Here is an 11778-nt window from a genome sequence, read left to right as displayed (position 1 = left end):
ACATACAAAATCATAAAGATAAGTGGAATGAAAATATGAAAATTGGTCAGGGTGCAAAACATCCTCGTAGCTGCAAAGCCTCTTTTGAATGCAGACAGTTCAGTATTTTATGATTAGAAGTCTGTGTATTGCCCAGTTGTAGAAGATAATTTTAAAAATTCCAAACTTTAAACTGCATGATGTCTTTGTTTGAAAATGTCCTTAAATGCTGCTTGTAGAACTGCATTTATACTACGCTACACTGAGCAAAATCTATCACTTCTTGGAAAAGACTACAAATTAGACTTATACTCCACAGTGAAAATACTGTTCAGCAATTTCAAAGCTGCTGCTGTTAGTCCCAAAGGTAAGAACCGACAGTGTAAGGGTGCCTAAAACAAGGGCTAGTATTGGAGAAAAATGGAAGGGAATGGCTAGTGTGGTGCAAAATACTAGCTTCCCCGAAGCTTTCTAAGCAGTTAAGTCCTGTTCTTGTTTTTCTTCTTTTCTCCTTTTCTGTCCCCCTGATGGTGACTTGCATGTGTACAGGTTAAATTTTTTTTTTTCCTTCAGTCTGGAAACAAAGTGATGATTCTCACCAGCTAAAGTACAATGCTTGAATTACATTTTCTATGTGCTTGTAGGTAATGCAAGGAAAACAATGCTTTCTGCTAAATTTGGGTTTTTCACTTTAATATTACCTGCCTAGGACACCAAAATGGTTAGGTTTGGGGTTTTTTTATTTTTGGCACAAAAATAATGAGATGCAACCAGTGTTTGTACTTTGTCATCTTAGTTCTGGTTTTGTTTTAGGAAGTAACAGAGTGTGAAGCTAACATCATCTCTTCTTATGTTGGTCTCCAAGTGCTATGTGGTGTTATGAAATAAGACATCTGACAGCATCTGCGCTGGTGGAGTACAAATCTAACATGAGTATAACAGATTTTTCTGATGTTTTCAATAAACAAAGCCATTAACTCTTTGTTTATCTGTTTTATGTTAGGCCTGACAATATTATCTTTTATGACACTATCTTGTCTCGGTTAAGGAATGCAGAGCAGAGAGAACAAGGTCTGAAGTGCGTTGCGCTATTCAGCAGATCTCTGCACGTCACCTCCTCAAGAGGCAACCTTTAGTTATTCAGTGACTGCAGAATTGTGCTATCTTGTGGTTTTCTTGTAAGTCTGTTGCTGGTCTGTTCATTTTGTTTTGATTGCAAGGGTCCCTTCCTTATAGATACATGACTGACTACTTTTCTCCCCCTAGAGTTTTAATAAATTCTACATCCTGAACATAAAGGAAAATAACCTCCTGTAACTAACAGGAGTTTTCATCTGCAAATGATGCAGGAAATGCAGTAACGAAGCTGTCTGAACTGGTAGCCCAATCACTATATGATGAATTACAAAAGTAGAATCACTCCACGTAAGAAGTGTCTGATATGTCCTCACCAATATTGTGAGTTTGTGTAAAAGTGTATGTCAGCAGTTCAACAGAATATACTGAAAGTGGAGAACAGCTCATAACTGCAAGACTGACTTATGCCCAGTAGAAACTGGCTTATTGTTATGTTATGATTGGCTAAGTGGTTTCCTTTCACATCTGCAACATATTACATCAGATTTTCTTTGGCACATACTTCCCACTAAATGAATTTGTATGCTTGAAATACATACTCCAGTCACTTCTTTTAACTTCTTCATGAAGTTACATTCCTTGCCCTGGAGAGATCGACAGACGGAAGTATACACAACTCTATAGGAAAAGCTATGGTTTTCATCATGACTGTTTAAATATGTGTGGGTTCTTCTAATCACATCCAGGAGCTGTTATCTATCTCTGTTTTATGTTCTGTTGATGGTATTTTCTGCAGTAACATCTAGAGGAAAAAACAGTTCTATTAACTCCTGGTTTGTGCCTGTTTTAAATTGTGAGGAAATGTCTCGACTCTTAACAGCAGGAGACGTCCATGACAGTCATGATTTCAAGACTTTGTATTTGAGGTTTTAAAGACAGAAACAATCTATGATAAAGGGTGCGAAGTATATTTATACTAATGCATGAGAATAATTACTTGTGTTGTCAAAGATGTGTAATTGTGAGGTATGCTGTAATGACAGGCTGCTCAAGACCGTGCATCTCTATTTACGCTGGTTAAGTTAAGCATAAAGGCATTTGGCTTTGTGGGCATTTTCTCTGATATTTAAAACAAAAATTGGGCTTTTTATTTCATCTGTCTTGTGACCACCAACACCACAGACTTTCTCAGTGTCCTTTAAATTTGTTTAATACCCTCTTTAGCGAGTGTTTCTTCCAGCATGTGGATTCCTAACTGCATTGTTTTTCTCCAGAGGTCCTGATATCTGTTCTTTTTTTAAACCAACTATGTATATATATGATTAGTAAGGCATACAGAGTTATTAACAAACAAAACACAAAATTAGGTAGGGTTGCAAGCTGTCTTTTGGCAGACATTCATAGGCCTGTCTAAAATCTTGCCTCTGTGTTGTTCCTACTGGGTTTTTTTATATCTCCGATGTCCCCTTTCTTGGCAATTCCAACAAAGAGGTGAAGAATTGTGTAAGCCTTGTAAGCTGCCTTAAAAGTTGAGGAAAGTCTGAAGGAGCAAGATGAGGGTACCTCCATGTACTGTGCAGTAAAGGATTGTCTCTAGAAAGGGGCTCTGTTCTGGTTTTGCCAGTGTTCCCTCTTTTTTTTTGACAATTAAACATCGGTAGCTTTGTACTCTGCAACTTTGATGTTTTGAAAATCCAGCAAGCCCAAGTGCACTTACTTGCAGGCTGACTTTTAGACAAAAAGACTCGTTATCTCTGTGTGCTGGAACTGACCAAATATAATGTGACTCTTTCTAAACCAGGCTTGAAAGTGGGTGAAAAGGAGTGCTTTAATATTCTATAAAGATGAATTACAGGTTACGCTTCTGAGGTTACACTTCTTAAGTTTTTCTTGTGTATTTATATGGGTTTTCTCAGACAACTGGATGTGAAACTTGTTTTCTGATCTCTTTTTGAGAATAATATGCATTTAGTTTGGCTGTAAGATTGTTGTTTGGGTTTTTTTTAATAAAACAGCTTGAATACTGCCAACATGAACAACAAACTGACACAGATTTCAGATTTCCCCCCCCCCCTTTGGAAATCCATTTGGACTTGCAAAATAATTCCCTTAGAAATGGTAAACACCATTTCTCTTCAATTTTACTGAATTCTTGCTTAGACTGGAAATGATTCCAATGTCCTGCTTCTGCGCCTCTGCTGCCACTCTCTGAATAATGTGTTTTAGACTTAGAAATTGGTCAGAAAAGAATTTTGAATCTGAAACCTCTTAATTTCCTTGGCTGCAAATGGAGTAATTGTTTTCAGAATTTCTGGATTGCAGAAATTCTTGGGTTTTGATTCAGAAGGGACCACTTATGTTTTTGGAACTACTTTAAACCAGTTTCTATGCAGTCTCAATCTTGACAAAACCAGCATTCTAGATAATGTCAGTTCCAAACCAAAATTAGGCACACTTGTGCGTTTAACCTAATCTTCTTTGGCTTGCCACTGGTTAGATTTGCCTTTGTATATTGTAGTGTGTAAGTTGTGATATTTAATGTGACTATAATATCAAATGCCCCTGAAACATTTTCTTACCTTTCCAGGCTATGACATTAGCGTCATTATTTTTCTTAATATTGCTGATGAATTAATACCCTTGACTATCCACTATTGATGCTGATTAGGAGCAAATGCTGTTTTCCTACAAAGGGCATTAAAATGGTAAGATTTTTAGACCAGACATATAGAGAGATAGATATATAATATAAAAAATTAGACCAAGTCGTAATTGCAGGAGAAGGAAAGAAGCATGCCTCCAGAGAGACAAACATGGGTTTGGTCACTTTGGTTCTGAATTGGTCACAATGTACCATCATCATCATTAACTGTTTTTAAGAATTCCCAGAAGATGACTGCAGTGGTTTGCCAGAAAAGGTGAAGAAGCCTGTCTGTTTCTTCCAGTGTCAGCACTAGTCTAATAAAAGATGGTTTTCATTGTGAACCTTGCCTAGGTTGTTCTGTAGCGTTTTTTGATGTGATAATACTGTTGATTTGTAACTTCCATTTCTGCTCTCTAGAACACAGCCTGCATTTTAATGGCTTAGTTAAAAGCTGAAAATATGAAATACTCTCCTTCATTTATAAATATTTATAGTATATCTCGGCTCCAGTAAGCCACACACTGAATTTTTGACCAGTGTGGCTTTCATTAAGGTTTCCATGGGAATGACAGTACCCCCTAGCTGAATATAAATGAGCTGTGCCTATCATTTTGAATCAGCCTTTCTATTTTATCTAAAACGTGCAATATCGGAAAGAACAGAGTTCTGCAATGTATGTGTATAATAATTCCTACTTTCATGTTGGGTCTTAGTGAGGCCTTGTTGTTTGGATATGTTTAGCCTGGTGATAAAGAGTTATGAGAACTGTCAGCTCCTAAGTCCACTCCACATGAGTCATATGGTTTAACGCTTCAGGCCTGTTTTGGGGTGAGGCATCTTACAGACAGGAAATTCTAAGCTGACTCAGCTGCAGTCCTAGGCCACTGCAGTATATTGACAAAATGTGTGCGCCTTTATATTCTGGTCATCTATTCATAGCAAAGCGGAGAAAATGGATATTGTTAATAAGCATCCCTTGACTTCCTCAATCTTCTTCCTTTGACGCAATTTGCAAACCAGGGAGGGCAACTCTGAGCGAGGCTTTAGAGTAGCCCCGCTTCCATTTTATGGCGTTACAGAATGTTTCTAAGTAGGTTTGTGGCTTTTGATTTTTATATGATTACAGCTATACAAGACTAGAAAGAACTCATGACATTAAGGTGTTCGGTCTCTTTGTTTCAGTAGATGGTAAAACTCTTCCAAGTATGCTTTTTTTGGGGGGAAAAAAATACAGAATACTCCCCTCCCCCAATGTATTCCAGTTTAATCTCAGAAACAAACAGCTTTTAAGAAGTATCCTCTAGAGAGAAGACAATATGTTGCCCATTTATTTCCTAATTGGTCAGATAGTGGAAACACTTGTTTGGTGTGGCTGTTGGTATGTTTGAGGATATTTATTGCTTGCTCTTTCTCCAAACAGTGTTGTTTCAAAAGTAGTATTATGCTCTAAAAGATTAGAAATTGAGGTAATGACAAACTCTCATGAACTGAGGCTGGTAATGAGGCTACAGTTGTTGTAGAAATTCATAATCATAAGAGTTGCTGGCTGTACCTTTGACAGCCCTACTAGTACGTGGAACTCTTCTGTACTTGTGTATGAAGCTATTAAATCTCTGCGTCTATTAGTATAGAAAAGGATTATCCCACTGATTCTTTTTTTACATTTCTGTAGATGAAAAGCAAAGTAATGACTAAATGGTATGAAAATCATAAAGGAAGCCTTAAGCCTTATCCAATCCTGTGTTCTCCTACCAGGAGCTGGGGATTTCAGATGTGTGGTTACAGCCTGTGGGGGAAGGAGTTCAAGTGTCTGGTCTCACGCAGTATGTTTGCTGAGTGACTCAAGGTCTGACATGCAATACTTGGGGAAAATTGCTAGTAAAATACCTGTACCTGTTATAATGGTATCTTTAAGGATTAAAGCAAATATATTAACTTTCTTATAACCTGAAAATTACACCAGCTAGATATGTAGAATAAAGGGATAGATATGTGTAAAATAGGGTAGGAGATGCTGACACTCCTTGAGTGTTGACCATTTTAACAGAACTGAAAGCTAAGTTATTAGCGCTTCCAGACTTTGATTGTAGTCGCATTGTCTCCATAAACTCTATGAAAACTAACAGAACTTTCCTTTGACAGCATAGTAAGGTGGGACCAGTTGTTCAGGTGTGATACTTCTGTTTGCATGAATGATATATATTTTGTACGTGACATACTATGATGCATCAGAAAATGTTGTATTACATGACATTTGAGTTTCTAAACTGTAAAACATAAATGTTTGAGAACTGAAGGTTGGTTGTTGCCTGGCTGGTATATCAGTTCTGACACAGTCCATGAGATCATGACAGGTAGCTCTTTCAGAAGACTTTAAATGGAGACTCTTTTAATTCTAAGTTGTAATTAAGCCCAAAGGGAACTTAATTTATTGAAGATTGTAAATGTGAAGCAGCAGATTCGTTACATAAACTTTGGAAAAGTATGTATTGTAGCAACTTACTCTTAGCATATTTAATCATCCTGTTAAAAATCTTTTTCTAAAAGCATAGTGAATGGATTACACAGGACTTAATTAAGAATTCGAGCAAGCTTGAAATGTAACACGAGTTAGAGTTCTGCCATTTTAATGCAAACAAGGTCAGTGTTGAGTACAGAGCAAGCCTGGGACTGAGCGTACAGCTGTAGAACTACTGCGGACGACCAAGCCTCATAAATAAAACTTGCTTTTACAAATAGGTTGTGCTCAGTTTAGGTAGATCTGTTTTAGCATTACTGGACGCTAATAACCCAGAAGAATCCTTTTTCTTTTTTTTTTCTTCCCCCTTAACAAGCTATTTAGCATTTCAAACAGTAGTGAATGCTGGCTTTGAGTAGTATATTGTTTTTTGTTTTTCCAGGTCTATAAAGGTGAATTTCAGCTTCCTGACTTTCTTAAAGAAGTGCCACAGGTACAGTATTGGGTTAGTTTCCTTTTTGCGGGTGTAGCGGCAAGTCAGTATGCAACCAGTCTTTATGAACCACTTCTTCATAAATTTGATTTTCTGTTTGATCATAAGAGAATAGTTGACTAGAGACTATAAGAGAATAGCTTGTCCATGAGACTGAATCTCCAGTGCTCTTGCACTCAGCAGTCCCAAGCCTCTCTTGAGTGCATGTGTAACTCCAGTGTTAATAGTATGGTGCTTGTAAACCTGAGCTGACTGAATATTGCTGTGAAACTCAAGGAAAGTTTGACTCTCCTTTTGTGTAGACCAAACTGCAAAGTTTGTTATTTGTAGAGGAGCTTTATCTTTTGTTGCCTTGCGTGGAAGGGTTTAAAGCAAGTACAGTACAGAGAGCAGAGATAAGTAATGAGAGATTTTTAAGAAGAAATACTGCTGTATCAAACAAAAACATTCAGCCATGGATGGTGATGGTGTGTGGATTTAATAATCAAGTGAGCTATTGAACTCCAGATTTTACTGAGAATTCATAATCTGGTACCCTTTAAATGCTATTAATTGTCATCAGCTACCTAAGGGACCTAACCTTTGCAGTAGCAGTTGAAAAAGCAAAATCCTTATCATGGAGCTCTCTTAAACCGCAGGATCTCTTGATACCTTCCCCCAGCTATGTGAATGTGTGGGAAGCATGCTTCCAACCTCGTGCCCTTTCCTCATGTAGACATGATGGAAAGGTTTTGGGCTGTAACCACTAGCCTGTTTACGGACATAGGAGTTCAGTTTGGAAGATGGCATCCCTTGCTGCTGGGCAGCTCTTCTGTGTCTCCTGAAGGTAACAGAGCACTCAAGATGGACTTGTTCCATGGAGCTGCCTGTTGGAGTGCTCTGTTTCAGTAGCTTGAAGGGCTTCTCTCTGTGTGTTTTGTTTTGTTGTTTTTTTTTCCTCCCCAGTGTATAGTGAAATTAATTCTCCCTCCCATAGCCTTGCAGATTTAAGCTCTGCTAATCTAGCCATGAAAAATCAGAGCAGACAGTCTAGACAAGGAGCAAATCATTTAATTCACCGTTATCAGAGAAATAACAAAAATATTTGTATTTTATTGCTTAAATGAAATATTTTATATGAAATAAGTAGGACGTAGCAATTGGTTCTGTTTTCTTGGGTAAGAGCTGCTCAACTAGGCTCAAAAAATATCGATTTTTGTAGACTGTATAATTGATGGTAAATGTCTGAATGCCATCTAAAGTGCTCTCTACATTGTGCTTTGCTAGAAAAAACAGGAAGTGGCTCATCACTGTTGCTGTCTCAGGGTGTGTTGAAGTAAAGCTAAGTAGAAAAATACTTGGGGTTTTTTTTCAATTCCTCCTGCATATACAGGGGTATAGCATTGCAGAATTGGGAGAGAAAGCATTTTTAGAGGCACTCTGCCTCCAGAATTGTGTATCTCTGCTTGCGTTACTTTATATTTCTACTCAAATTTCCCATCCTTAATAATACATACAGTACAGAAGTTTATTTAGAATGTAAGTGTAAGTAGCCTATCAAAAGTAAAATAATTTGCAATATCTTTACTTTTAAAAGAAAAAAAACCCCAAAACTAATGGGCACAAGCTTTCTTGACTTTGGATTCCCCAGTATTAGGAAAGGACTCTTTGATTATGACTTTTGTTAGATGTAGAGATTGAAGAATACACAGGAGAATCTACCACGTGCAAACAAAGCATTTTGCCTTATTCCGTTCATTCAAATGAAAATTAATTGATTAAAAAGGAAAATTGGTTTCTTTTGTTCCAGCCAAAGAAGACAGTAGAAAGGAAGTCTCGTGGCAAGATAAAATGAACATGGATCAGTAAAGTCGAATAGCTGTAGTGTCTGTTTCATGTTTCCAGAATATAACTTTTTGCTGTGGACACCAAATCTTTCTGATAAATCTTTGTGTGATCTCTGATGTGGGCTTCGCTCTTACTGGATGTTTGCCTGCTCTCACCCTTTGAACAGTTAGTGCTTGTGCTTTGCAAGTTGTGCTCAGCTAATAGAAAACCATTAAGAACCTGGCACCACGCAGCTAAATGTGCTGTTGCTCACAGCATTGTTCACTCTCAACTGCTGGCCAAAATGTCTATGCAGCTTAACGGCAAGACAACTATTTAAATGTGTGCTGCTTAAAAGTCATTGTCAGCAAATTGTATTGAGAAAGTGTGCTGTAGTTATTTCTAATGCTTTCAGATGCAATTATTGTGGTTATTTCAAGCTTATCTACAACCTTACAGGTGAAGTTGCAGCATATCAGGCTGCAAGCATAGGGTGTGTCAGAACAGAAGGATATTAAATATCGCTGATAAGGATTTCTGGAAAATGCAGGGAGATGAGCTATCTTTAAGATTTAGCACGCTGTGTATAGATAGTGTGCTAGCAAAATAAATGATCCTTGATCTGCCTACAGTATCGGTTAAATTATGCTGTTTGTATTTTGCAGTTATCTTGTGATACATCAAAAGAACTTGGTCCACTATTACTAGTAAATGTCCTCTTCCAATCCATATTGATAGGGAGGTTTCAAAATGGGACTCTCCTAAATTTCAGGAGGTGGATTTATACAGTTAGCCTGGTATGGTTACAGTATTTACCAAACTCTGAGCAGATTTATCCAGAGTAAAGATCATCTAAAAAGCAAAAATAAGCTTTGTGAAAAAGTACGAGAATATTGCTTAAACCGTAAGAACTGACGCTGGAATTGAAATTGATGCTGATAGTGTTCTCCTTTATTATTATACTAAAGTTAACATAATGTAACTAAACAGCTAGATGGTTTTGAGTACAAGCATTGGTGCTGATAATGATATTTTTCCCTCTAATGTAAAATAGCTAATTTCATTTTAATTATTTACTTGACAGACTGAACCTATGGAATAGAAGAGACAATGGATATTTCTTGCACAGAAGGTAATAAAAGAGCATGCAGTCCTGCTCGTTTGCTGCTCTTGATTTAGTTAAGGTGATTTTTTTTAAACTTATGTAACTCCATGTAAGATTCTGGGTAAGAAAAATATGAAGATATGGATCTTGATTCAGAATCTGTAAAAGTTACATTGAGGTAAGTCCTAGTGGTGAGAGCTACAAAAGCATAGGTCATGTGCTTTAAGGATCACAATGCAGTTCTCCATGGCTCATCACAATTAGCAGCATTTGCTATGCTATTGGATTGTCAGCACTACTTTAGAGCTTGAAATTGAAAGGAGTACATAAAACTATACCGCTACTTGTCCAGGCATTCTTTAGCAGAGATTCTTGTTCATTTTAGTATCTGTGCGTCTTTCAGTGCTATGGCATACTTGCACAACAGATTCAGGTCCCCATTTTAACAAAATAGTGACACTTTAAAGATGACTCTTAATCATCTTTGTCTTTTGTTTTTTAAATCAATTGCCCTTTCTAGATAGAGGAAACTGCTAAAGATGAGCTGATTTGTAAATTTGCTTTTAATATGTCCCATAGCCAGTATTTTCCATAAACTGCATTTTAGTTGTTGAATTAACAATGGCAAGATTGTGCAGGGAACTCAGTAAATTCCAGACTAGTCAATGAATGAATGGTGCGAGATTTACTGTATTAATCCAGGATTTTTACTTGTCAACTGTGTTATCAAATGTTCTAGCTTGACAACAAAAGATAGCAAAATGCGTCCAGTTTAAATATAGCCAAAAGCAACATGCCACACAAATATACCCAGCGTAGATATTTGTATGTGGCCATAAATATAGCTCGCTCTATAGCCCTAAATATAGCCAAAAGTATCATACAATTAGAAATAATGGATATGAAAGTTTTCCAAAGGTTAATTGCAGACCTTAATTCTGAAATCGATAGGGAAACCATAATCTTTTCCTGTAGTCAATGTTAAAATGACTGAAACATCTACTTCATGTTGCCACTTACCTCTTTGAAAACTGCATTTAAAACTACAATATTTCTATCTAAAGCTCCCGTCCAATTTCTGAGAAACCGAACTGTTAACTTCTGGTGGTAACTACCACTGATACATTGTAATGAGAGACACTTTCAACATGTAAACACAGCCCACTTTCACAAGTGTTTTGAATGTAAGTGCAAATTCAGATATATATATATTTTTTTAACATCTAAATATGCTCCAAGAAGTAACTCTAATGATAAATGATGGAAAAGGCAGCCACATTCCTTACAGGAAAGTTTTTAGTGGCTGTGGTTAGTCTTGACAGTGACTTTTCACCTACTGAGATAAGTCATTACACTTAATTATGCATTATTTGTAATTACAAAATTTTGTCGGGGATAAAAACAGAATATTACATTGAAAGCTCAAACATAACTTCATTTTTCTTTTTTTTTTTTAGAAAGACTGCTGCCTTTTCAATGGAAATGATCTTACAAGGACTGTCCCACTAGATCAGTGAGGTGTACTGCTCGTGGCCTGCTTTTTTCAGTCTTCTCCCCATTTTCTTTCATACTGTTTTTGTTCAAAATTTTGTTGTTGTGAGCGCATGTAAACCTGTCTTAAAAAAAACCCAAACAAAACTGATGTTAATGTAGAACTGTATTACACTTGCACAATTCATTTTTTTAAGGTTTTAAAAAATGCAAAGCAATGCCTGTCTCCAAAATTGATACTCTGTCTTAATTCCAAAACTCCCATCTTCAAAGATATTTTTTTCTTTTTTCTCTGTAGCAGTTTGGTTTTAAATGTATGAAGCTTTCAAAAGAGTGGTCTGTGCTTGTCCTAAAAGATTTTTGGTGGAACAGTTGTTTGTTTTTATTCAAAAGTGGAAATTGTTAAATATCTTTTATTTAAAAAAAAAGATAATTTACATGTACAATTACAATTTAATGATCTTTTGTATTTTATTTTTCAAAATAAATGCTTTAAATGTGATTATTTTTTTATTAATGTGTTTGCCTCAGTTAAGATTTAAATAATTCAAGATATTGATATATTACTCAGAAGATATGATCTAATGTCCTGGGTTTGGTTCTCTTTTTAAGGTTTGTGATTGAATGCATTTTGTTTGCTTTTAATAGCTGAGTGATGAGAATCCTACTGAGAAGTGTGAGAGAGGAACGTCGTGAGGGTTTTGGTTTTTTTTTTTTTTACTGCA

General features: G+C 36.5%; 1 protein-coding gene across 2 annotated transcripts in view; it reads left to right on the top strand.

The window, feature by feature from the left end:
• The window catches only part of TPST1 (tyrosylprotein sulfotransferase 1), a 22929-nt gene extending 11493 nt beyond the window's left edge, over window positions 1–11436 (top strand). The window contains exons 3-5 of one of the 2 annotated variants that reach the window (XM_019474088.1): window positions 6601–6651; window positions 9542–9589; window positions 11020–11436. In XM_019474088.1, coding sequence (XP_019329633.1) covers window positions 6601–6651; window positions 9542–9559 — 69 coding nt within the window. In that variant the 3' untranslated portion in view covers window positions 9560–9589; window positions 11020–11436. Of the gene's footprint in view, window positions 1–6600; window positions 6652–8440; window positions 8517–9541; window positions 9590–11019 lie in introns of those variants that run through there. The other variant, XM_009287274.1, reaches the window with a different exon arrangement.
• The last annotated feature ends 342 nt before the right edge of the window (window positions 11437–11778 follow it).

The sequence above is a fragment of the Aptenodytes forsteri genome, unplaced genomic scaffold (genome assembly GCF_000699145.1).
Source record: "Aptenodytes forsteri isolate BGI_AS27 unplaced genomic scaffold, ASM69914v1 Scaffold188, whole genome shotgun sequence".
Taxonomy (NCBI): domain Eukaryota; kingdom Metazoa; phylum Chordata; class Aves; order Sphenisciformes; family Spheniscidae; genus Aptenodytes; species Aptenodytes forsteri.
This window is presented reverse-complemented; position numbering and strand designations above follow the sequence as displayed.